This window comes from Canis aureus, chromosome 25 (assembly GCF_053574225.1).
Source record: "Canis aureus isolate CA01 chromosome 25, VMU_Caureus_v.1.0, whole genome shotgun sequence".
NCBI classification, from domain to species: domain Eukaryota; kingdom Metazoa; phylum Chordata; class Mammalia; order Carnivora; family Canidae; genus Canis; species Canis aureus.
The window spans coordinates 39,697,575-39,723,826 of NC_135635.1; the positions used below are offsets into that span (position 1 = coordinate 39,697,575).

At 51.8% G+C, this 26,252-nt stretch overlaps 2 protein-coding genes across 7 annotated transcripts in view; both read left to right on the top strand.

Annotated features, from left to right (window-relative positions):
* Positions 1-9,614, top strand: part of SCNN1A (sodium channel epithelial 1 subunit alpha) — a 33,536-nt gene extending 23,922 nt beyond the window's left edge. For all 4 annotated transcript variants that reach the window (XM_077871339.1, XM_077871340.1, XM_077871338.1 and 1 more), the window contains 9 exons: positions 2,351-2,454; positions 2,841-3,004; positions 3,431-3,529; positions 3,738-3,855; positions 7,137-7,215; positions 7,346-7,403; positions 7,578-7,633; positions 7,781-7,856; positions 8,198-9,614. In XM_077871339.1, coding sequence (XP_077727465.1) covers positions 2,351-2,454; positions 2,841-3,004; positions 3,431-3,529; positions 3,738-3,855; positions 7,137-7,215; positions 7,346-7,403; positions 7,578-7,633; positions 7,781-7,856; positions 8,198-8,578 — 1,135 coding nt within the window. In that variant the 3' untranslated portion in view covers positions 8,579-9,614. The remainder of the gene's footprint in view (positions 1-2,350; positions 2,455-2,840; positions 3,005-3,430; positions 3,530-3,737; positions 3,856-7,136; positions 7,216-7,345; positions 7,404-7,577; positions 7,634-7,780; positions 7,857-8,197) is intronic.
* Positions 9,615-13,254: 3,640 nt separating this feature from the next.
* Positions 13,255-26,122, top strand: TNFRSF1A (TNF receptor superfamily member 1A). Of its 3 annotated transcripts, none has more exons than XM_077871341.1 (10): positions 13,257-13,577; positions 20,961-21,114; positions 21,380-21,508; positions 21,715-21,864; positions 22,107-22,185; positions 24,097-24,170; positions 24,298-24,408; positions 24,715-24,743; positions 24,902-25,178; positions 25,277-26,122. In XM_077871341.1, the coding sequence occupies exons 1-10, from the start codon at positions 13,539-13,541 to the stop codon at positions 25,591-25,593; spliced, it is 1,359 nt and encodes a 452-aa protein (XP_077727467.1). In that variant the 5' UTR covers positions 13,257-13,538; the 3' UTR covers positions 25,594-26,122. The 3 variants fall into 3 exon arrangements, with proteins under 3 accessions (XP_077727469.1, XP_077727467.1, XP_077727468.1); XM_077871342.1 differs by lacking the exon at positions 13,257-13,577 and adding an exon at positions 13,869-14,036; XM_077871343.1 differs by lacking the exon at positions 21,715-21,864 and having other exon boundaries at positions 13,255-13,577.
* The last annotated feature ends 130 nt before the right edge of the window (positions 26,123-26,252 follow it).

Genomic DNA, 26,252 nt, shown 5'->3' on the forward strand with positions numbered 1-26,252 from the left:
CCCCTCAACCCTGCCCAAGCGCTGGAAACCGGAAGTCTACTTTCTGTCTATTACCGATTGCCTATCATGGACATTTCATATAAATGGAATCATCCTCTATGTGGCCTTTTGTCTCTGGCTTCTTTCACCCAGCACAATGTTTTTAAGACCCATCCATGTTGTAGCATGCATCAGCACTTTATTCTTTCCCTCTCTCTCTCTCTCTTTTTTTAAGATTATCTATTTGAGAGAGATGGGGGAGGGGCAGAGGGAGAGGGAGAGAGAATCTTCAGGCAGATTCCCTACTAAGTGTGGAGGCTGACATGGGGCTTGATCCCACAACCCATGAGATCACAACTTGAGCTGAAGTCAAGAGCCAGACACTGAGTCACCCAGGCGCCCCAGCACTTATTCTTTTTATGGCTGGATAATATTCCATTCCATTGTATGGCTAGCCCACATCTGATGTATCTGTTCCTCAGTTGATAGACATATGGGTTGTTTCCACTTCTTCTTGACTATTATGAATAATGTTATTATGAACATTCCTGTACAAATTTTTGGAGGGATGTATGTTTTTACTTCTCTGACACATACACCTGGGAGTGGAATTCTGGGTCATAGGGTAATTCTGTATTTAACATTTTGAGGAACTGTCAGACTGTTTTCCAAGTGACTGTCGTCCCATTTTTACATTCCCCCCTTCAGTGTATGAGGGTTCTAAATTCTCCCCATCCTTCACTTGCTCTTGTCTTTTTGACTTTAGTCAGCTTAATGGATGCTTATAATCTTAATAGCAAACTTACGTAGCTCTAAGTGCTAAGCCCTGTTCAAAGTGCGATTTTATTGTTACAACACACCTGTGAGGTAAATACTGTTATCCTCCCCATTTTGCAGAAGAGGAAACTGTAGTACAGAGAGATTAAGTAACTTGGTTGGTCCCACAGCTAATGCTTGTTAAAGCTAGGGTTCAAGTGTGGGTAGTTTGGGAGTCTGTGCCCCCCCCCACCTTTTTTTAAGATTTTATTTATTTACTTGACAGAGAGAGAGAACACAAGCAGGAGGAGTCGCAGGCTGAGGGAGAGGGAGAAACAGACTCCTTGCAGAGCAGGGAGCCCGACACAGGGCCTGGAACCATGACCCGAGCCGAAGGCAGATGCTTAACTGACTGAGCCACCCAGGAGCCCCTGGAGTCTGTGCTCTTAACCATCACATTGTATTGCTTCCCATATATTCTCCCATTATACTGAATGTGTATCTCTTTATATGTGTTTTAGCAAAATGTGTGTGTGACAAGTGGTGGTGTCTCATTTCACCTCTTTTTTTCTTTTCTTTTCTTTTTTCTTTTTTTTTTTTTTACTAAGCTCTGTTTTTAAGGTCCATCCATGTTGTTCCATCTAATCTGTTGATTCCACCTCCTACATGGAGACCATGGTGTGCATCCATCACATTGTACCTGTCTGTCCCCTGAACAGGGCTCACGGGCCCTTCAGGATGGGCCTCTGTTTGCTTTTGGAGACTTCTCTTCCATCCCTCCCTGAATCCAGCCTTTGCTCTGGAAATGCTGGCTTCCTGGAACTTCCCAGAATGGGCACCAGCACTCCACATCTCTGGGCCTTTGTTCTTTAAGGCCAGTGGAATATTCCAAATCACCTACTTCCATTCTCCTCATTTGACAGATGAAGAGAATAAGCATACAGAAAATGACTTGCTCAAGGCCATCTCAGCAGACCCCTCTCATCACCCCACCCTGAGATCTGACCTTCCTCCTCTCAGCTCCATGTTCACTACTGGTCTCACTGTCTCCTCTAACTCTGTTCTCTCCCATTTCTCTGCTTCATTTGTTCAACCACTATTTATTAACTACCTCCTGTATTGCCTGTATGCCAGGAACTATGCAGTCAACCCAGAGATGATACAGAGATGAATAAGATGTGACCCCTGTCCTCAAGGAGATCACAGTCCAAATGGGGAACTAAGATTTAGACATGTGAGAAGCTAGGGACACTGTCGAAGTCTTCATAATGCAACACAGGGACTCAAGAGAGGTCACAAGGCCAGTGAGGTCAGGTGGCCTGGTGGGAGGAGACTGGGCTAGAAGGTAGATGGCCTGTGTTTGTGTCCCAAGTTGGTCATCACTGTTTGTGTGACTTTAGGTTGTTCCTTGACCTCTCTGAGCCCTGGCTTTCTCTTTTAGAATATGGGGATGATACCTTCACAGGCTGTTGGTTGGAGTGGCTGAGGGAGGTGGATAAAGCTCCCCGGGGCTATGTTGGCACATTGTAAGTGATCAGGAAACAAAGGTCACTGAAACTCCTGCTCTCTCTGACCCCCTATGCTTTCCTTTGTGACCCTACTTTCTCCTGGATAGGAATTACTCTCACTTTCACCACCCAATGTATGGGAACTGCTACACTTTCAATGGCAAGAACAACTCTAACCTCTGGATGTCTTCTATGCCTGGGATCAAAAATGGTGAGCAACTCCTCATTCCCAAGGTCCCTGACCTCTTCCTCAGTGCTTCCCCATGCCCTGCTCCCCTACTTCGTGCTCACGTCCTAGAGATGCCATGTGCCTCTGGTCCTCCCCGCAACATGCCTCACTCGATCCCAGAATTGCAATCCTCTCTGGTCTTTGTTCCCCGCAGGCACCGCAGAGCCCACTTCACATGTGAGAGGAATCCTGTCCCAGTTCTGCCTACCCAACCCCGAATCCAGCTCAGGGGTTGCCAAACCCCTATTTGGGTCTTCCTGGTCTTGCCCTCTCCTGGGGCCGTAGAGAATAGGCAGGTGGGAGAGGGGATGTCTGTCCCCGAACACTTGTCCCAGACTTTCCCTGCTCTGCTCCCTCTGCACCCCCAGGCCTGTCCCTGACACTGCGCACAGAGCAGAATGACTTCATCCCGCTGCTGTCCACGGTGACTGGGGCCAGGGTAATGGTGCATGGGCAGGATGAGCCTGCCTTCATGGACGATGGCGGCTTTAACTTGCGGCCTGGCGTGGAGACCTCCATCAGCATGAGGAAGGCAAGGGTGCTGCCTGGGAGGAGAGCTGCTGGTTGGAGAGGCCAGGGGAGGTGACATGACAGCCTGAAGACTATAGAGGGAGATCATGTAGGGTGTGTCTGGGGCAGGTCTTCAGGAGTAGAATCGGTGGTAGGGGGCTGGCAGCATTAGGGACCTTAGGAGGGACCTGGGATGGGAGTGTTGAGAAGTTTCCAGGACATGTCTAGGGTTCCAGGGCTGCCCTGGAGCCCGTGTCCTTGGGAGTAGCACTGGGATAGGCACATTGGGGGGCCCTTGGAGGGTGTTTTGACATGGCAAGGCAGACAGGAGAGGTTGGGGGGTAGGAGATATAAACCCCCTGGGCTGAGGGTAGACAGTTCAGAAAGGGGCCCTGGCCACATGCTCTGACCTCTGATCTCTGACTTCCTTGTGCACATGGGTTCTCAGGAAGCCCTGGACAGACTTGGAGGCAACTATGGTGACTGCACCAAGAATGGCAGCGAAGTCCCTGTGGAGAACCTCTATCGTTCCAAGTACACACAGCAGGTGAGACTGGCCTGTTTCTGCGGCAGCTGTTTCCCGGGCCAGCACTGTTGGACAGTCAAAAGTTAGAGGTGTGTGTGTGTGAGAGAGAGAGGCAGGTGGAGAGAGGGGTGCGGAGAATTGTTTGTCCTTCCCTCCCCTGTGTCTTCTGGGCAATGCAGGAGGGAGGGTGGGCCTGAACCGCCTTTCCCGTCATTTCCCTCTCCTCCAGGTGTGTATCCGCTCCTGCTTCCAGGAGAACATGATCAAACAGTGTGGCTGTGCCTACATCTTCTACCCATTGCCCAAGAATGCGGAGTTCTGTGACTACAGGAAGCATAATTCCTGGGGTGAGACCGCAGGGAGCCCCTGGCCCACACCTGGGCCCCAGGACTTTCTTAGAGCTGGAGTGCTCCTCTCTGGGACTCCTGGGATGCTAATTGTCTCTCTCTCCTGTGTTCCAGCCATTAGACTCACCGCTCAGTTTCCTTTCACTCTCTCTCTCTCTCTCTCTCTCCTCTATCCCTGTTCCTCCCTCCCAGCTTCTCTCTGTGTTTTGGCTTCTGTGTTTATAAAGAATGACCCTATTTAAAAATAACTTGCAGCATAAGGAAGGAAAAGCATGTGAGGAAAATCTCCCTTGTTCACTCCACACTCTGCCTGTAGCTTCCTTGTCTCACCAGGCGCTGGGCAAGGCACGAGACAGCTCACTGGGCAGCAGAAGAAAATCCTAGAAGTTCTATGTAGCTATCTAATTCCCTAACCTCTTCTATTTTATATATATTTTATAATGGACCTAATGGATCAATTCTATAGTAGCAAGTATGACATTTATGAATCAAATACATATGTCAGAGATAATAATTTAGGACTTTTAAAATTAAGATTTATTTATTTATTTGAGAGAGAGAGAGTGAAAGAGAGCATGGGGAGAGGGGCAGAGGGAGAGGGAGAGAGGAACCCAAGCAGACTCCATGCTGAGTGCAGAGCCCAACCTGGGGCTCAGTCTCACAACAGTGAGATCGCCACCTGAGCTGAAACCAAGTGTCAGACGCTTAACTGACTGAGCAACCCAGGTGCCGCCAGTTTAAGAATTTTTTTTTACCTACAGGAAGGCACAATCAAAAAAATTTAGAGAGTACTGAAATCCTGGTTTAGGAGTGGACACATCCCTCTTCCTTCCCGCTATAGCTGAGTTATGCTGCATGAAAACTCTGTACTAGGAGGCTGAGGGAGAAAGATAATCCCAAACAAGAAACTAGAAAGTAGGGATGCCTGGGTGGCTCAGTGCTTGAGCATCTGCCTTTGGCTCAGGTCGTGATCCCAGAGTCCTGGGATCGAGTCCCACATCAGGCTCCCCCTTAGGGAGCCTGTTTCTGCCTCTCTCTGTGTCTCTCATGTATAAATAAAATATTTTTAAAAAGAAGAAACTAGAAAGTAGAGTCTTGGCAGTCATGGCACACATGCTCTTACCTGGTGCAGCTGACCATTCCTCCCAAGGTCCTTCTTCTGGGATCCCCCTGGGCCCAGGCTGGTGGCCACTGCTGGAGGAGAGGAGCCTCCACGTATACAAGGGGGCAGGGCAGACCCCGGGGATTTGTGTCTGCCCTCTGGGTTCTGTCCCTGTGGATCTTTCTGCTCCTCCCTTCCCAGGATCTGCTCCGTGTGCATCTCTCCCCTGCCAGCACTTGGTACACCCAGCCTCCTGTTCTCATCTCTCCTACCCTAGGTCAGAGCTCATCGGAGGTGGGGAGAAGTCAGGGGCCATCTGGCTTCCCCATCTCCTTTCTCAGATGAACAAGCTGAGGCCCAGGGGGAAGCCATGATGTGATGTACCCCCTCGGGCTTGCAGAGCAGGGACTCCCCACCCACTGCTGTTCCTCGCTGCCCTCAAACAATGATTTCTAAGTGGCTGCAAGTTTGAGGATCTGTGAGAGAAAAATAACAATGCTCGTTGCTGAGAGGCCTTGAGGATGGGGGAGAGTGTCTGGGGGACACAGTCTGCTGCTTCCTAAGGACTCCTGAGTCCCCAGGGGAAAGGGCCCAGCTGCTCCCCCAGGCTTTACCATTCCAGACACCCAGTCCTGGCAGGTAGAGGGATTTGGGTCAGAAATGGAGGACTTCTAGACTGGACAACTAAAAGTAGCAAGAATGACACTGTACCCTTACTTAGAACTTGACAAATAGAGGATCCCTGGGTGGCTCAGCCGTTTAGCCCCTGCCTTCAGCCCAGGATGTGATCCTGGAGTCCTGGGATCAAGTCCCACATCAGGTTCCCTGCATGGAGCCTGCTTCTCCCTCTGCCTGTGTCTATGCCTCTCTCTCTCTCTCTGTGTGTCTCTCATGAATAAATAAATAAAATATGTAAAATAAAAAAAAAAGAACTTGACAAATAGGGGAGAGGGGGGATTCATAGAGTCATCGCCCCTCTTTTTTAGGTAACGATTTTATTGGGGTAATTTCTATTTCAGGTAATTCACCCACTTAAAGTGCACAATTTGATTTTAGTATAGTTTTAGTTTTCAGTGTAATCATGGAGCTGTGCAGCAGCCACAGTCAACCTTTAAACATTTCCATCGCTCCCCAAAGAAACTTATTACCCATTAGCAGTCTCTGAGCTCCCCATGCCCTGCACCCACAGCCCCTTGCCTCACCCCTGGAAACCACTAATTAACTTTGTGTCTCCACACGTTTGCCTATTCTGGACATTTCATATGGATGGAACCCTATACTGTGTGGTCCTTTGTGACTGGCTTCTTGTGTTTAGCACAGCATTTTCAAGAGTCGTCCACCTTGTGGCATCTGTCAGTACTCTGTTCCTTTTCATGGCTGAGTAATATTCCAGTGTACAGATCCACCTCTTGTGTTTACACATTCATCAGTTGATAGACATTTGGGTTGTTTCTATTTCCTGTTTCTATTTTGTGTGTGAACATGTGTTTTCAGTTCTCTTGGGTATATACCTACGAGGGGTGTTTCTGGGTCATATCGTAACTCCGTGTTCGACATTTTGAGGAACTGCCCACCTCTTTTCCAAAGTGGCCAGACCATTTCACAGTCCCAGCAGCAATGTGGGAGGGTTCTAGTTGCTTCACATCCTCACCAGTACTTACTTATTTATCTTTTTAGTGGCCATCCTGGTGGGTGTGAGATGGCATCTTGTGGTTTAAGCTCATTTTTCTTTTTTTTTTTTTTTTAAGATTTTATTTATTTATTTGACAGAGAGCGCAAGCAGAGGGAACAGTAGAGGGAGAGGGAGAAGCAGACTCTTCACAGAGCAGGGAAGCCTGACACAGGGCTTGATCTCAGACCCTGAGATCATGACCTGAGCCAAAGGCAGATACTTAACTGACCGAGCCACCCAGGTGCCCCTAAGCTCATTTTTCTTACATGACAACTGTTCCCAGTTTTCTTTTCGATTTTAGATTTTTGTCCATATCCTACTCATCTTTACATAGATGTGTCCTAGGTCATTTTTTGGTTTGGTTTTTTTTTTGGTGCTGCCACTCAGGAAGCATCACTATAATGCTACTTGTGACGTGGGAACCTACATATCTTGGGAGATCTCTTGGGTCTAGGGTGGAGAAAGTTGAGGTGCCCCAGGAAAATGGGCACCTCTCTGCACCCACAGGTTACTGTTACTATAAGCTCCAGGATGCCTTTTCCTCAGACCACCTGGGCTGTTTCACCAAGTGCAGGAAACCATGTAGGTGAGTGTCTCCTTCCCCTGAGGTACAGATTGGGCAGCTGGCTACTTGGCTGGGTAGAAGACAGGGTCCTTGGCTAAACCTTTGAGTGGGAGAACCTCACTCCCACTCTTGCTCCTTTCTCCATCCCCAGTGTGACCAGCTACCAGCTCTCTGCCGGTTATTCACGATGGCCCTCAGTGACATCCCAGGTAAAGTGGGGAAGGGGCGGGATAGGGGACGTGTGTGTGTGTGTGTGTGTGTGTGTGTGTGTGTAACACCATGGTCTTCTCTGGGTATGTGTAGGGTTGTGTTTAATCCCACACCCAACCCCATAAGCCCGAAGAATATGGGGTGACCCTATTGACACACCCATTCTGTGCCAGGACTGGATCTTCCAGATGCTATCCCGACAGAACAATTACACCATCAACAACAAAAGGTACATCCTACCCTGATCTGGCCAGGGAGGGGAATCCTTGGGAGGGAAAACCAATCTAGGCAGAGGATGTGATTGGAGAAGGGTGTTTGTGAGGGTCTGAGAAATTAATCTATCAACATTTCTTCCTCCCCTCGTTTCGACTCCAAGAAACGGAGTCGCCAAACTCAACATCTTCTTCAAGGAGCTGAAATACAAAACCAATTCGGAGTCTCCCTCTGTCACGGTATGTCTGCAATTCTCTTGAAGGTCTTAGCGGGTGGCTGTCAGGGAAGACAAGGGGGTCCCTCTGTGGGACTGCGGAGGTCTGGGCCTGGAAGGTAGGGGGAACAAGGAAAGATGAGGGGGGCACAGGGGAGGTTGAGAAGGTCGAAAGAAGGGGAGCTTGGCTGGGTGATGAAGTCTCTCTGAGCATGTTGGGAGGGAAAGGTGTGCCCGATGGGTATGACTTAGACAGAAGATGATGGGGGTGTAGTAAGGGCCTCATGGAAGGAGGGATGGGGCTCCTCTTCCAGAGCCCACCCAGAGCCTCTGCCCTAGGGGTCACTGTGCCCTTCCTCCTCACAGATGGTCACCCTCCTGTCCAACCTGGGCAGCCAGTGGAGCCTGTGGTTCGGCTCCTCGGTGCTGTCTGTGGTGGAGATGGCTGAGCTCATCTTTGATCTCCTGGTCATCACATTCCTCATGCTGCTCCGGAGGTTCCGAAGCCGATACTGGTCTCCAGGCCGAGGGGGCAGGGGTGCCCAGGAGGTGGCCTCCACTCCAGCTTCCTCCTTCCCCTCCCATTTCTGCCCCCACTCCACATCCCTGTCCTCATCCCTGCCAGGCCCTGCTATTTCCCCAGCCTTGACAGCCCCTCCCCCTGCCTATGCCACTCTGGGCCCCTGCCCATCTCCATCCAGCTTGGCGGGGGCCCACTCCTCTGCCTATACTCTGGGGAAGCCCTGAGCAGGAAAGAGACTGTCCCTCTCCACCCAAGGCAGGCGCTTCCCCTGGTGGGAGGGGACCAGGCTTGGCAGAATTAAAGAAAGTTTGGGGACTTCCTCTCAGAGCTGCCCAACTGCCTTTGGTGTGAGGGGAGGGAGGCAGGATGGATAAGGGGCTGCAGAAATTGTCTGGCGAACAGGGGCCAAGGAACCTGCCCAGAATTGCTCCGTACCCTTCTGCCCTGTACCCTCTGGTCCTGCCTCTAGAAGACTCTGATTCCCCTTCCCCAGTGCAAACAAATCTGCTTTTCCCTTGGATCAGCCAAGCCAGACTCGGAGGTTGGACAAGGAACCTTCCTAGGAAACCACTGGTGACTGAAACAAAGCACAAGCAGGTGTGCACAAAGGCACGTGCAGGTTTCCTACCCAAAGATGACTAAAGCCAGTCCCAGGCCTGGCCATGCTGTTTTCCATGACACGATTGCTCCTCTTCTTGAACTTGAGTGGGGAACCCCACCCAAAAGCCCCCTCTGCTAGTACTTGGGCAATTCCCCTTCCCAGGGCAGGGCCTGGAGCAGACCAGTCTAGTGAAGGCTTGGCCATTCCTAGTTGGCTCCAGGACTCTTCCAGCCTCCTCTACTCTGTGCCCCCACAGAGCCATACCCCAGTGTCTCTGTGTCCTTCATACCTCTGCGTATTTGCTTAAGTTATTTCCTCAGCCTGGAAGCTTTGCACACCATCTGGAGAATTCTTGTGCATCCCTTAGGACCCTGCTCAGACACCACTACTTCTGTGTGAAGACTTCTGCTCCTCTTTATCTTCCCCAGATTTGATCACTTCCCACTCCCCTGGACTTCCACTGCACGGCATAACATCTATTGGAGTGCGGATGTTTCATTATGCTTTCTTGTTCATTTGTGTCTCCCTCCCCAACTAGACTGTACGCTCCTTGTGGTCAGGGACAGAGTCTTGTTTGTTTATATATCCTCAGGGACTAGCCCAGTGTCCCTCTTAGAGCAAGTAGGCAGGTGCTCAATAAATGTTTGCTGCATAAAGAATGTCTGGAGAGCTGTACGGGGATACTGTCCAGGGGGTAGGGAATGGATGCAAGCCTCTGGGTCACCGCCCAAGCTCCTTGGAGGTCCCACAGTGGGGAGAGGGCAACAGACTTTCATACCCTTGGCTTCACTATGGAAGCAACCATTCTTCAGGGGTGTTGGCAGAGATGAACTGTACTGCCGGCTCCCCCATGGGCATTACTGAGCATCTGCTAGATGTTCATCACCATGCTCGGGTAGGAGGGCGATGCCATGGTGCTGCTCCCCTCAGGACACCTACTGGGGAGCGCTTGCGATGACTCACCCCTGTCTACTGTTTGAACTTTCTTTCCCTCCCTAACTTTACTTACCATCACCAGACATCCACCTCTTCAATTGCTAAGTGCCACTCTACACCCAGTTGCAAGATAACGCCCTCACCTGCCCACCTCCCTACCAACTGACCCACAGTTGGGGGTGGGGGGAGAGGAGGAGGAGACTAGGGCCAGTTTCTTCTAGAACCTCAAAACCTGGTATATTCTGATTCTCTCATCATTGCAGAGAGGACAACAGCACCAACCCTCCTGCTTTTATTAAAGGAGAAACGGAGACGTGTGAGTGGAACCCCAGTTTTTTGGAATCCTGGTTCCTTCCTCCATGCTAGCCTCAGACCTGCAACCCGGAAGTCACTCTTCCTCCTCATCTTTGAGGACACCTCCCTGCTGCCTTGGTCTCATCCCCTCTTCATTACAATCTTCTTGTCGGGAGAGAGGGGCGATGGGAATCCTGGTGAGAAAGGGGGAGGTGCTGAAGGGAGTGGAGAAGTAGAAAAAGTTGTAACCAGAAACTGACATGAGGACTTCTGATTTGAGCCCATGAGGGGAAATGGTGGTGTCACAACAGACTCCCCTGTCCGAGCCCTTGTGTCCAGCCTGTCCTGGTCTGCTCTCTGCCGCGGCCCAGTCTGGGCCTTGTCCCTCCCCATCCTCAGCAGGACGAAGCTGGCTCTGTTATGAATGACAGCTGTCTGCTCTCCACCCTCACAACCCCAGGCCCACTCGAGTTTCTTCCGGCCCACTGCATTTCCATTCTGTGCTGTCTCTTCATCTTTTCCCTATATATCTTTATCTTTCTTAATCTTTTATCTCTACATACCCCTGGACCCCAGGATTAGGAGTCAGAATGTGAGTCTGAGAAGAAAGGCTTCAGGTTGCCTTTTTTTCTTATCTGATTGAAGTAACTTGCCCAAGCTCATAATTCTTACAGAACTAGCCTGGAGCCAGGTGTCCTGCTACTTATGACACATCCTGCCTCCCTGTGAGACATGGAATCAGATGACAGGGCTGGGGCTAGAACCCCTGGCACCCAGACTTGGAGTCCAGAGTCCTTTCTATCTGCTGCTACGTGTGTGTGTGTGTGTGTGTGTGTGATGTGACACGTGATGGAGGAAGAGGGGAACCTGTGCTCTGTTCTCGTCACCTGTTGCTCCACAAGCCCTAACAGTCATTCCTTCACCTCCTAGTTCACCCCTCTCTTATGTCTCCATCTCTGCAATTCCCTCCCATTATTTCTGCTTCCCTGGAAGGGGTCATGGCCACCTTTTCACCTCCTCCATGAGACTAGTTAGCCTTTCATATTCCTACAAACACCTACCTCTCACCATTTTTTTAAGACTTAATTTTTAAGAAAGATTTTATTCATGAGAGACACACAGAGAGGCAGAGACATAAGGCAGAAGGAGAAGCAGGCTCCCTGTGGAAGGCCCACTGCAGGACTTGATCCCAGGACCCCAGGATCACGACCTGAGCCAAAGGAAGACACTTAATTTCTGAGCCACCCAGGTGTCCCTAAGACAGAATTTTATTGAACAATTTAATGCCACATTTTTCAAAATTTAAAGTACGTGCACATTTATCCTAAACAATGAAAGAAACTCTCTTTTTGTGCCAGGCTACGTATGTAATGGCTTTGACAGTTGGCACAGACTATTAAAAATTCCTCGTAACATTAAAAACAGGATATTAAAGTTGTTATTAATTGTGAATACTATTAATTGTGCAACTCCTAACATTACTACCGCTTATTGAATGCTTAATATATGGTAAACACTTCTATTTTCAGAAGCTGGAGGATGGGCTGAAGTCAGCCAGGGATGGAGGGCATCCGAGCTCCATTCTTATCTACAGATGCCCTGCCTTTGGGATCCAAGAGGGGAGGCCAGGGAGGGTGGAGTCCAATATGTGGGGTCAGCTGGTAGATCAAGGGGAGAAGGGACCAGGTGCTCTGATTCCAAGTTACAAAGACCTCTCCCTGCATCTCTAGCAACCTCAGTGGCTGGGGGACCTCAGGCCTGGGCTGGGTATTGTGAAAGTCATTGTGCCCAGAGGATATTTGGGCACCCTTGTACCCTTGTTGTACCCTTATTGTAGGACTCATCTGGGAGATATTCTGCACAAATGGGGGTGGCATGAAATACCCAGAGTATGGTATCTGACTCAAGGGGACAGACAGAAAAGTGGCAAAACGGGCACTCAACTGAAGTTAGGGTTTGGGGATTTCAGGGCTCAATTTTCTTATAAAACAAAGGGTTGTGGTAGATTACATCTAAGGTCAATTTGGATTGATATATCGGAATATCTGGTAAAGGGGCACAGAATGTACTAGTAACGTGATCCAGATAGCTGTAATTTCCAAAGCATTTTCACAGATATGATCTCATTAATCCTTATGACATCATCTTCCCCATGTAGGTGGGCCAGGCAATGTTACCCTCACCTAATAAATGAGGCTTGGAAAAAAAAATAAATAAATAAATAAATGAGGCTTGGTGGGGCACCTGGGTGACGCAGTCGTTGAACTTCTGCCTTTGGTTCAGGTCGTGATCCTGGGGTCCTGGGATCGAGTCCCACATCAGGCTCCAGGTAGAGAGCCTGCTTCTCCCTCTGCCTCTCTCTCTGTGTCTCTCATGAATAAATAAATAAAATCTTAAAAATAAATAAATAAATGAGGCTTGGTGGAGGTTTTGCCGAAAGTCCCTCAACTTTTTGTGGCAGAGCCAGCATCAGCAGCTGGGGGCCCTGGCCAGGCAGAGTAGATGAGCACCAGACTGGTGGGAGGGTGTCAGGGCCCCAGTCAGGGCAGAAAGCCAGGGTTAGCGTTTACTTTGAGTCTGGGTTGGAGGGATAAATACCCAAGAGAGTGGGAGATTAGGGTGTCAGTGGAGAACTCTGGAGCAAAGGGAGGACTTACTACGGACCGCTGAGTGCCTGTCACAGGTCAGACACCTGTCTCAGGAAATCTTCACAGCCACCCCACGAGCTAGGTTCTCTCCAACTGGGAAACTGAAAAACAGACTCACAGGCTGTCTGTAGGTCGTTGGTCCAGGACCAGACAGCTAAAAAAGTAGAGGATTCTGAACTGGAACCCAGTGAATTAGATTCCAAAGCCCTGAGCCAGTCTACTGCTGGTCACGTGGGAAAGGTCTTGGGTGGGTGGGGTGGGGGGCTGTTCGCTCCTCCGGTCGGGGCTGGAGGGGTCGGATTGCTGGGCTGGGGGCCCCAGGCTGCCGCCAGAGCCAGGGCTGCAGGCGCCTCCGACTGAGCTCCAAAGGGTTACAGCCCTTCGCCCCCCCTCCCCCGCCTCCTCCCTCCTCCTCCCCCAGGCTCTTCCTGTCCCGCAGTTGCGACACCCCATCTGCCACTCTCTCCCTTCCCTCCCACCTTCTCTCTGCTCTCCGCTTTAATTTTCTCCCAGTTCTCGGGACTCAGCCTCCAGCTCTGGCCTTTGGGGTTGGAGGTCCCGGGACCGTCTCTCCAGTCCGCACCCGGGCTCCCCTGCCCGCCGCCCGGGCTCCTCTTGGGACCCGCCGGGCCCGCGCATCCCGGACCCCGCCGCCGCCCCTGCCTGAGCCCCGATGGGGGAGTGAGAGGCCACGGCTGGCCGGACATGGGCCTCCCCACCGTGCCTGGCCTGCTGCTGCCACTGGTGAGCCCCGGGACGGGACGAGGGCCGGGGGTGCGGGGTAGGGGCGGGTGGAGAGGGCGCCGCCCCGCAGGAGTGGGCCCTCGCCGCCCGTCCGGACCTCGGGCCGGCGTGGCCCCACTTCCAGCGCGGCCGGGAGCTGGGGTTCCCCAGTCGGCCGGCGGCCCTGAGTCGGAGGCAAGGGAGAGGGTGAAAGGCCAGCCGAGGCCAGCCAAGGAAGTCAGCTGGGGCTAGGGATTGGCTGGGAATGTGGGGGCAGGTGCTCGCTGAGGGAGGGGTGGGGCCGATTCGGGAGAGTGAGGGAAGGAGTGCGGGAAGGCCGGCCAGCCCTCTGCCTCTCGGAGGCCAGATGGTTCCGAGTGGTGTCCTCCATCCGCTGGCCAGCGCGGACCCCGGCGGAGGGGAGGAGCTGGATGCTAGGGAAGGGGGAAACTGAGGCCGGGAGCAGAGATGGATTGGTGGGTAAGTTTGGGATGCTGCGTCTGTGTGTCTGTGTGGAGGCGGGTATTTGGGTGTCCGGTGGGAACTGGACAGGGGCAGGGCAACCCCGTGGAGAGCCAGGACGCCCACCTGGAGGCGCTCCCCACACTGTGCCTCTGGCTCAGCTTTTAGATGGGTGGCCTGTGTTGGACTGGGGACCCTCTCTAGCAGCCAGCACCACCTCCACCTGGTCCTGGCCCTGTGCCCCCTGGGTCCTGGCCCTTCCAGCCCCCTCCCCTCAGGCCTGGACAACAATCTCTTGGTTTCTTCTTTTACAGCTGGGTTTAGGGAAGTTAGTAGAAAGTTGTTTTCGTCACTGGAAAATGTCCCTTTCTTATGCCTCAGCCTTGTTTCAATGCTTCCTTGATCTCCTGTGCCATACCCTGGGTTCCTCTCTCCCCCTACCTGGGTGGATGTTCCTGGCCTGCACTGGCCCGTTTCTTCGGGGTCCTTGCCCTTCCCTGGCCCACGTCCTCCCCGCACTCTCCTCTCCTCTGGATCTTGTCCTGTCTCTCCTAAGCATTCACTCCTTTTCTGTCGGTTTCTCCATGAGTCTCTTTTGAGACTTTTTTCCCTGGTTCCTCCCTCTCTTCTCTGCTGAGTCCACATTTCTAGACTCTGATTCCCCAGGCAGCACCTGTCTCCATCTGGGTCTCACTGTTCTTTTCACTGTCCCACCTCCTGTCTCCCCAGCCCCCTGTCTCTTGACTTCTCTCAAGACTGTACTTCTCCCAGGCTCCCTCTGCCCCCATCCAGTGGCCTGGGCTTACTTTACTTCTCTTCTCTCTTTTGGGGGTAGATCCCTTGGATTCAAATCCTAGCTCCCTCACAGACTAGCCACCTGAACCTGGGTGGCTTCCACGTCTTAGCTTCTTTATTTCTAGAATGTAGGTAATAATCACAACCTCATAATGTCATTTCGAAGATGAAATAGATTGAGAGACAGTTGACCTTTGAACAACATGGGTTTGAACCATGCCGTTCCACTTATATGCAGGTTTTTTCCCACTACATACAGTATTATAAGTATATTTTATTTTTATGATTTTCTTTTTTTTTTAAACATTTTTTATTATTATTTATTTATGATAGTCATACAGAGAGAGAGAGAGAGGCAGAGACACAGGCAGAGGGAGAAGCAGGCTCCATGCAGGGAGCCTGATGTGGGATTCGATCCCGGGTCTCCAGGATCGCGCCCTGGGCCAAAGGCAGGCACCAAACCGCTGCGCCACCCAGGGATCCCTGATTTTCTTAATAACATTTTCATTTCTCCAGCCTTCTTTATTGTAAGAATACAGCATACGATACACATAACATGCAAAATGTGTGCTAATCCATTGTTTATGCTATTGGTAAGACATCCAGTCAACAGTAGGGTATTTGTAGTTATGTTTTAGAGGAGTCAAAAATTATATGTAGACTTTTCACTAAGTGGGGCGGGCTGGTGCTCCTAACACCTGCATTGTTCAAGGGTCAACTATGTATTAAGTATTCAACTTATTAAATGCTGGGTCTGTGCTAGACATTATTTTAAGTGGGATTACAGTAGCAAGCAAAATCTCTGCCCCCATGGAGTCTACAGTCTAGTAGACGAATAAGGTATAGCAAATAGAAAACAATAAATGTTAGATTTGTATTGTTAGTATTAGTAGTAATTACTTGGTGGCTACTGTGTTTGGAAAACATAGGGTATGGGTAGTCTGAATTGATAAAGGAAAGCGTCTGGGGGCTGGGGAGGAGGCTCCAGCCCATGTGGGAGTGTGACTGTGAAGGGACCCAAGCTAAGCCTGGAGCTGGAGGGGAAACAGAAGATATGCAAAGTCTGAGCTTTTCAATTGTTCACCATTAATACTGAGCACTCTAGTATACCGTGTGTGGGTGGATAGGGGGAAGAATACTGGAGAGAGGGTAGTAAAGCTTATAGGGTTTTGTTGTGCCTCAAAGAGCTTATGGTCTGTAAGACATCTTACAGCAAAAAAAAAAAAAAAAAAAAAAAAAGATTTCAGAACAGTCTGGAGGGGAAGACCCACAAAAGTGTTTTGATGCGGTGCCCTGGAACACCAATGGGAGACAGACCAGGGAAGGGAATGAGCTGCCTTTTCTTGCTTAGCAGACCTCAACCGTGGTGTCGGGGCTCCAGGAGCACCCTCTGCCTAGAGTGCAGAGCCTACAGTGGATTGTCTCTGACCCAGCTGAGAACTTGACAGCGTGGGCTGTGTATTCGCTCTAAACCCCTAGAAGCCATATGGGACCTGGTGCCTAGATGGTGCTTCCTAACTCTTTGTTGAATGAATCAAGGAACAGGCATTGGTCAGATGAATGAGGAAGAGAAAAACCTCACAGATAAGTGGATTTGGAGCTGAGATTCGAAGTCACTCATTGGAAAAATGCCTAGAAAAAAGGGAGACTGGTCTGAGGGAGAGTAGGGGAATGGAGAGGTGGGGTTTTGTGTTGGGGTTGGTGGTGGCAGGAAGCTGAACGTTGTTGCTGGAAGTGGAAGGAGCATGTTGAAGAACAAGAAGAAATGAGAAAATTGAAGGGTGTTGGGGAGGGGATGAAGGAGAATCTTGAGTGTGGTCCCAGGTAGAGGAATTCATTCATTCATTCATTCATTCATTCATTCATTCATTCATTCAGACACAGTTTTCTGAGGGCCCATGGCATCTGGGAACATGTTCAGAATAGTAGTGAGGTGCCTCTGCAAGTACTCATTCAGGGAAGGAGTGACCTGTGGAAATGATGTTTGAGGTCAGGCTCTGGAGAGGAAGATTCCCATCCAACCTGTGGGTGCAAGTTGAAGCATGAACACAGATAAGAAAGTGTGTAGGATGGATTGGAGCAGGAAAGAGGCTGGCAGCTGGGCAGTCAGCGGGGAGACAGTTGCAATAATCTAAGAGTGAGGCAGCCCATGGATACGGACAGGACCAAGAGATCCTGTCCTCCGAAGAAGGACTGATGAGGTGAACTGACAGACCCGATGGCCTCAGGACTGGGATGGGGCCTTGAGACGAGAAGGGTGGCAAAGTTCTCAGTACCGGAACTATGATATTTGTCTAGACCAGGAGATTGACCAGTTGAGTTTGGGGGCATGTTAAGGGTCAGAGCCAGATGAAGTGCACACCTAACAGGCTAGAGCAGGGCTTTTCAAACTCTAATCTGCCTTCATATCATTCATATCTGCTGCATGCAGTCACCAGTGATGCTCAAAAGGAGAGGAACACTGGTCAGACTCTCCAGTGGGGGAGTGTGTGTATGTGTGTGTGGGTGGGAAGGAGTGGGTATGATTTGAGAACTCTTCCTCCACCCCCTCTAATGGGGAGGGAGAGGAGATAAGTTTGTTCCTATAAGGGGGCGCTAACTACTTCCCTCTGGGAATCATTAGCTTTAACTGGAGTGGAACATAGATAAGTCATCAGATTGGCCAATCAATCTGTATTTATTTGGCTCCTCTCGTTCTAGAGGCTGAGAAGATACCCAGGAGGATAAGACACTATCTCTGACCACACAGTCTCTCAGATTGCTCATCTCATAGAGTCTATGGTCATTTGTGGGAAATCATATCTACTCACCCAGGATAATTATATTATAGTGAAAGCTGAAAGTAGATACAGTTAATTCACGTTATTGAAGTTCACAGGAGGCTGAGCAGCTAATGAGCTTGTGCGGAGGAAGTGGTGTTAATAATGGAGGGCTTCGGGGCAGGGAGGTGGGGTCTCAGCTGAGCTCTTGGAGGAGAAGCTATCCTGAGCTCCCCAAAGATTTTGACATTAAAAGAACAAACACATCTTAATTTAATGAACAAATTAATGCAGGGGAAGGGCACAGCTAAGGTCTTGAGGTGCCGGGTCAGGGTTAGACCACAGGGTCGCTCTCTGCTCTCTGCTTCTCCGCCCCCTCTGCAGCCTCAACACAGGAAGTCACACTTGAAAGTCTCCCCAGGCGGAAGTTGTGGGGGAGTCGGAGGGGTGCCAGGCCACCCCCTCAACTGTGTCTCCACAGGCACCTCCCAGTTTCCTGCCTTTCCCCTGCTCCAGATGGCAGGTGCAGGCTGGCTAGTGTCTTTGGGCTCAGAGCTCACCTCCTAATTTAGCTGGAAGACGCAGCTGCTGAGGACCCGCCCCCTAGAGCCAGCTGGTGGGGGCCTGAGGCCCTGGCTACTAGGAGTCAGAGAGGGCTGGCTGGAGCACTGCTAAGGGCTATGAGGGATCTGGGAAATGCTGTCCTCCATCCCTTCTTGGCCTGTTTCCTCACTCCTGGAAAGTGGGCCTTTCAGGGCTCTGGAATTTCTCCTGTACTGCCAGTGGACTTGGTGGGGGTAGGGCTGTGGAAGCCCAGAACTGGCCTTATTTCCTAAGGGTTGTTGGGGGACCCCAGGGAGGTCCCCAAACCCACCCCAACTGGCCAGAACCAGCCAGGCTGTGGGAATGCAGTGAACCCCGAGTGGGAGGGCAGCCTTGGTTTGCCTTCTTTTGGAAATGGGGAGTGTCAGGGGGGCTGGTTAAACCCAGAGGAGGAGCGAGGGCAGGGCCTGGTCTTAAAGGAAGGATGCTGAGGGGCGGGAAGGAGCTGAGAGGCCCCTCAGGGAGGGGTGGGTAGTGACCTGATAGGAAGAAGCCAAGGGTTGAGGAGATTTCCCTTTGGGATGGAATGGGAGAGGGAGCCGTTTCCCAAAACATGTGTGCCAAGTGGAACAGGGGTCTCTTGCCTGGCTCTCTTGAGGAGGAGGGGCGGGGGAGGAAGTATGCTCTGAGTGGGGATTGGAGGGAGAGCGTGGCCCCCAGGACAGAGGGCTCAGATGGGGTCTTAATGGCTGGCTGGTCCCCTCAGTCGTTCTGCTGACTCATGACCCTTGAGGAGCTGGGGAAGCTGCTGGTTCTCTCTCCCTTCCCCTAGCTGCCCTCCCTCCCTGGCCTGAGTCACTGGGCGGAGCTGCCGGGAAAAGCTTTTTCCCTTTCCCGGATCCGACTTAACCCCCAAAGTGCTGGAGAGGGAGGGAGACACAAGGATTGAGAAAGCCTCCCTCCCTCCTGGGACATTTACTCCTCACAGGCCAGGGGTCCCTGAAAAGCTGCCCCCTCCCACCAAGGCTGTCCCAGAACTGGAGCCTCCAGTTTTACTTCCCGACCTTCGACCTTCTCCGCTGGTCCACTTTGCCCCCGAGGTGGTGGTGGTGGGGGCTGCGTGGAATTCCAAGTGCCAGCAAACTTAGGCGCAGAGAGCCCTTCTTCAGGCATAGGAACCACACTTTCAGGATTGAGAAGCTCTTCCCATTACCACCCCAAACTCTTCCTGTTGCCTTGGACACCTCAGTCTTGTTGGGCGGGAGGTGACAGTGCTGGAGTGGGCCAAGGATGATGCTGCCATCTGGGTAGGGGAGGCGGTTTGCTGCTGTTTCCCAGGGTGGCTTCTGTTTGTGGCTGAGGCTCCAGCTTCCAGGCGGCAGCATCCCCCAGAGAGTGCCTCAGAGTGGGACCCACCTGCCCACCCTGCCTACTGGGCTGTGGGCTGCCATGCCCTCCTGTCCCATGCTGGGGTTTCTGTGATCAGATTAGCATGCTGCTCCCCAGGGTTGAACACACTTCGAGGACATCCTCTTATCTTTACATAAAGTGGCTCTCATAGCAGAGGGCAAAACAAATCAGGACCCAGGGAAAGCCAGAAAGAGGCTGACAGGAGCCCAAGGGGCAAAGTCTGGGTTGGAGCTAGACACTGACTCCTGGCTTTGCTGTCTGGGGCTCAGAAGCCAGAACAGAGCAGGTGGTTCAGTTGCTGGTGGGGTTGCCCCAACGGTATAAAGTGTGCCTCCCAGAATGCCCGTGCAGAGGGCCACAGGGCTCCCTGATCCACCCTCAGCTCTTGACTCGATAGTCCTCTGAGCAGGACCAGTGCCCCCTGGCCAGCTTTAGTTGGTATAAACTACATATGCCTTTGTCCACTCCTGCCTGCCCGAAAAACTTTATCATCTACCTCATTCCTGGTCCAGAACTTTCCCTTTTACCCCCTCCCCTTTTGCCCCTGGCCAACCTGGGGCCTTTGTGCAGATTTCCTGGTGGAAGGGGATAAGGCATGGAGCCTGAGGGCATAATCCTAAATGAGGTTCTGATAGAGATTTATAAAGAAACCCTTCAGGACACCTGAGTGGCTCAGTGGTTGAGCATCTACCTTTGGCTCAGGTTATGATCCCCAGGGTCCTGGGGTCAAGTTCAGCATTGGGCTCCCTACATGGAGCCTGCTTCTGCCTCTGCCTGTGTCTCTGCCTCTCTCTGTATGTCTCTCATGAATAAATAAATAAAATCTTTAAAAAAAAGAAATCCTTCCTTTCTACCCACTCCCCAGGAATGGTGCCCACAGAGACATCACTTACTTCCACACCAATCTGATTTTATAAAAAAACCTTTTAACTGGTATAACACAATCCAGGAAAGTAGACAGATCCTAACTCCTAACTGTTCACCTGTGAATGTTCACAAAGTGAATACACTGTCAACATAGCACCCCGATGGAGAAACACCACCTGAAGCCTTAGGGCTCCTGTTGGAAAGAAGGGCCATAATTGAGGTAAACAGCCAGTTCCCAAAAACACAAAACAAAAACATTCCTTAAACACCTGCCCCGTGTCTAGCACTATTAGCCGATATGGGGAAATAAGGATAAAATATAGCCCAGGCCTGGGGTCTACTAGCCTTGACTTGGAGGAACAAAAATTCGTAGGAGGGAAGGATTAAGCACCAGATTCCATGGGGCCAGCCAGCTAAGCTCAGAGGAGGAACATCAAGAGTGAGCAGGAGTGGCCTGGGGAGAATGTTTCACTGAGAAGGGACTTGAGCTGGGAAGGCTTTGGACTTGCCACCTCTAAGGCTCCCACCCTCCCTCTCCTGATGGGATCTCCTCTGATTCTTTCCCCAGGTGCTCCTGGCTCTGTTGTTGGAAATATACCCCATAAGCGTTACTGCACTTGTTCCTCACCCCCGGAACAGGGTGAAGAGAGCTATTCTGTGTCCCCAGGGAAAATATATTCACCCTCAAAACGATTCCATTTGCTGTACGAAGTGCCACAAAGGTAGGAGAAAGCGGTAACAGTGAATCTGCTCAGTTATGGGGTCCTGCTTCTTCCTTTGCCTTTTCCAGAAGTTCTAGAACCTGGGGGGGGGGGGGCGGTGTCTTTCACCTCCAGTCTCCTAACTTTGCTGCCTCTCTTGGGCTGGGATTTCCTCCCATCTTTCCTCTTAGAGACTTGGGTGGAAGATGGCCCCAACTGTTCTTTCTAGCCTGGGGCTCCTTCCTTGAGCTCTCACTGCCACCTAACCCTGCCCCCCCCATCACAGGGACCTACCTGTACAATGACTGTCCAGGCCCAGGGCTGGACACAGACTGCAGGGAATGTGAAAACGGAACTTTTACAGCTTCAGAGAACCACCTCAGACAATGTCTTAGCTGCTCCAAATGCCGAAAAGGTGAGTCTCAGGAGGTTGCAAGGGCTCTAAACTGTTACGGCAGCTTGCGTGCCTGTCTCTGTGTGTGGGCAGACAGAGCTCTGCTGGTGGGTGTGAGTGGGACTGCGTGTGCATGCATGAGTGCATGGGTGGGGATGTGTGTACAGAGAAAGGCACACACGCTGCAGTGGGTCAAGGGCTCATACCCCATCTCCTCCCCACTCCAGAAATGAACCAGGTGGAGATTTCTCCTTGTACTGTGTACCAGGACACGGTGTGTGGCTGCAGGAAGAACCAGTACCGGTTTTATTGGAGTGAAACCCTTTTCCAGTGCAGTAACTGCAGCCTCTGCCTCAATGGCACGGTGCAGATCTCCTGTGAGCATGGCTCTCCCAACCCCAGCCCCCTCTCTGCCCTAGGGTGTCCCCATCTCAGGAAGAAGCTCTCCACCTCTGTGCCCCAGCCCCCTGACGCAACTCTTCCCCTCCTTCCCACTCCCCTGAAGTCTGTGGGACCACCTCCACTCTGGCCATCCACCCTCTGCCCTTCCTGGTTTTCCCCGTCATCCTTGGGGTGCAGGGCAGTCCTCCCTTAGCTGTGCTGTAATCTCTCCCCACAGGCCAAGAGAAGCAGAACACCATATGCACCTGCCACGCGGGGTTCTTTCTAAGAGAGCATGAATGCGTCTCTTGTGTGAAGTGAGTATCTCTGCCAGCTGCTGGGCACTGGATTGAGTGGGAGGGGGCTTGGGTGGGATGGGGTGGCTGCAGGTGAGAGCCACCAGCAGGGCAAGGGAGACACCCTAGGATGCTCCGGCTCTTAGTGACAAAACAGCAGAGTTCCCTCCACCTCTGACTTGCTCCTAAAATCTGAAGAAGTCTTTGGGGAGAGAGGCTCATGGACTTCCAGTTCTTTTAGAGATTTGGATTTGGGGATGACAGGGTATGCTATAGTTTGATGATTCTAGGATGCACATTTTCACATTTCTGAAATCAGACTGCTTCTAACAATTGATGTGTCATGGTTTAGCTAGCAACTCTGTGTGTGTGTGTGTGTGTGTGTGTGTGTGTGTAGTGGCATGTAAATAATGGTGCTTCTTATTACTGATGGCATCTTTGCTGTGATATGGTATTTCTCCCCCAGTCTCTGTTCAGGCCTCCTCACCTCTTTTGGCTCTACAGAGCTTGTTCTTGCACACATACTTGCAAAGAAGGAACTTTCAGGGCTCTAACATTCAAGTGACCTGGGTTTAAAACTCAGCTGGGCCACTTATTGGCTGTGTGACCTTGGGCAAGTTACTTAACATCTCTGAGCCTTAGTTTTCTCACCTTTAAAATAAGGATAATGACACCCACTTGGCAAGCTGTATAGCTACAAAGTGCCTGACACCAAACTATTTGTTTTCTTTTTCTACTAAGTCCTCTCTGTTACTTCAAAGAGCTTTTACACTGATTCCATGTGGTTCTCTCTCTCTCTCTCTTTTTTTTTTTTTTTAAGATTTTACTTATTTATTCATGAGAGACCCAGAGGGAGAGAGAGGCAGAGACATCCCTCCCCATGCAGGGAGCCCCATGTGGGACTTGATCCCAGGTCTCCAGGATCACACCCCAAGCTGAAGGTGGCGCTAAACCGCTGAGCCACCAGGGCTGCCCCTCCATGTGGTTCTCACCAAGAACTTGTAAGATAGGCAAAAGTGCCTCTTCCTGTTTCAGATTCCTCCTGAGAGTTCACTTTCCTGAGTTCCTTCTAACCCCCCAAGAATTCTCATCACTCCATGTTGCCCAGTGACAACTCCTAACAGGGGAAGATGTGCTTGTTCTAGAATGCTCTTTGGCTGCCCCCCAACAATATGTATTTCAAAATTTTTCACACACATGTTTGACCCTTCTCTCAAAGTCAGGGATTGTCACTAGCAGTGTTATCTTTTTAAAAAATATATTTATTTATTCATGAGAGACACAGAGAGAGGCAGAGACATAGCCATAGACAGATGCGGGACTCAATCCCAGGACCTGGGGATCACGACCTGAGACAAAGGCTCAACCACTGAGCCACCCAAGCATCCCACTAGTACCGTTATCTCAAGAAAAAGCTCTCCAACCTCTCTCTACCATGGGATTCTCATCAGTGAAACAATTCAGTGATAGTTACCATTTTCTGAGCACATACTGTATGTCAGGCAGACTGATCTCACCTACTCCTCTATTCTGACAGGTGGGTAGGAACCTTATTTTACTGATGAGCAAACTGAAGCCTCCACAGGTAAATGACTTGTTTGGAGTCATACTGCCAGCCAATGAATGGGCTGGAATGCATGCTCTGCCTCTGATTGCTTTGATTTTTTTCTACACAGCCTCCTCAAGATCATTTCCAGTTCTAAAGTTAAATGATTTTGTGATTAACTTGTGTTTCATTCCCCTGCATCAGGACAGGTTTCATTTCCCAGGAGAGGTTTAATTTCTATTATACCAAGAGATACCTAAAAATATTTGCAGAGCAAGGAATTTCCAACAATGTGGAGGTTTTTTTTTTTCTTTTTTCTTTGTCTTTCCACCCTGTCTTCCTCTTATGGGAGGGCTCCTATCCACCTATGCCATCTCTTCTTTTAGCTGTAAGAAAAACACAGAGTGCGGGAAGTTGTGCCTACCCCCCGTGGAAACAGTCAAGGTCCCCCAGGACCCAGGTGAGGAGAAATAACCCGGTTCCCAGGCTCACCTGCCCTGTCCTCATCCCTGCCCCTCTACTCAGCCAGCCAACCCCACTGCCTCCTGCCGCGGCTGCCTTCTGACCACAGCCTGCCTTGTCTGTAGGCTCCACGGTGCTGTTGCCCCTGGTGATCCTCTTTGGTATTTGCGTTTTATCCTTCTCCATCGGTTTAATGTGTCGCTACCAACGGCAGAAGCCCAGGCTCTTCTCCATTGGTGAGTGGTGGTTGGGGGGGAGGGGGGCCCAGCGTGCTGGTGGGGACGTGGGAAGAGGTGGGGTGGCATGATGGACCAGCACAGAGGGAAATGAGGAGTGTCCCCTCAGTTCTCTGCCAAGAACCCTGTTGGCAGGAGGTAGCCCTGATGGCTTGTGAGAGGTCACACTGCATCAGTGCTTCTCTGGTCCCTGGGGCCGCTTTGGCCCTGAAGCATGTCACCACAAGTCCTCGCCGCCAGCCCCAGGATGGGCGCAGGGCTGAGAGAGGAAGTGAAATTTGTGACGCTTTGTTTCTTTTTTCTTAGTTTGTGGGAAACCAACACCGACGAAAGAGGTAAGATGAAACTCGGACCGTAGCCCCAATCTTCCCCGGTTGTCCATTATAATCATACCCAAATGGCCCTCGGCCACCCCTACCTGCCTGTAGCCCCAACCCCTCTCCAGAATGGAGGGTTCCTCTTCTCCGCTAATGCTGTGCCTTCTCTCTTTTAGGGGGAGCCTGAGTCCCGGGCCTCAGTTCCGGGCTTCAGTCCCACCACGGGCTTCAGTCCCGTCCCCAACCCCACCTGCACCCCCAGGTCCATCCTCACCCCCAGTCCCACCTTCACCCCTACTGACTGGCCTAACGGCAGGGCTGCACCAGTCTCCAGAGAGATGGCCCCACCGTGCCAGGGGGCTGGCCCCATCCTCACCTCGGCTCCAGCCTCCACCCCCATCCCCACCCCTGTTCAGAAGTGGGAGGACGGCACCGCCGCTCCGCGCACAGAAGGTGAGCTCCTAGCAGGTGCAGAGGGCCGGGCGCCTGGAGGGCGAGGACGGGAGGGGAGGGGCGCGGGCGCGGGAGGCTCACCGCCCGCCCGCCCGCAGCGGACCCCGCGGACCCCGCGACGCTGTATGCGGTGGTGGACGGCGTGCCCCCGTCGCGCTGGAAGGAGTTCGTGCGGCGGCTGGGGCTGAGCGAGCACGAGATCGAGCGGCTGGAGCTGCAGAACGGGCGCTGCCTGCGGGAGGCGCACTACAGCATGCTGGCGGCCTGGCGGCGGCGCACCCCGCGGCGCGAGGCCACGCTGGAGCTGCTGGGCCGCGTGCTCCGCGAGATGGAGCTGCTCGGCTGCCTGGAGGACATCGAGGAGGCGCTGTGTGCCCCCGCCGCCCTCTCGCCGGCGCCCCGCCTCCCTCGATGAGGCCGAGGACCGCGGCCTCCGGGCAAGGCCCCTTCTTCTGGACCCGGCCGTGGCGGGGCAGGCGTGCTGGGCAGCCACCTACTTGGTGCTACTCTTTGAGTGTACATAGGTTTTCTCAGCAGCTGGAGCCCTTCCGGAGGCTCAGCCTTGTGTGCGTGGCAGGTGTGTGTGTGTGCGTGTGCGCGCGCGTGTGATCCCGAGAGAGGTTGAGTGTGCCAGGAGCCCAAGCTTGTGGCTGCAGAGATAGGAGGCGCCCTGACCCCCCACCCATTTTGGGCTTAGAGAACCCAGAGAGGCGGCTGAGGGGCCTCTGGGGGGCACCTGGGCCTTTTTCACAGTACATAAGCAATCTTTGTATCAATGATGTTACACTAATGGAAACTGATTGCCCTTCTGCCACTGCTTGGACAAGCACAGAGGAAGCTGAACGGTTCCAAGGCAGGGGCAAGCACAGAACAATGGGGCCGCCAGCTGGAGCAGTGGACTTTTGTAAATACACTAAAACTTTGGAATTAAAGTGCTCCTGGAAGGGCTGCTTCTGAGTGGTGGGTGTGGGAGGCTCCTGATGGCGTGGGATGGGAGAAGCCCTGAGCTTGAGCCAGACACCCCGCCACCACGATGCCAGCTGACCGAGGAGGAGCCTGTGCTCACTCTGTGAC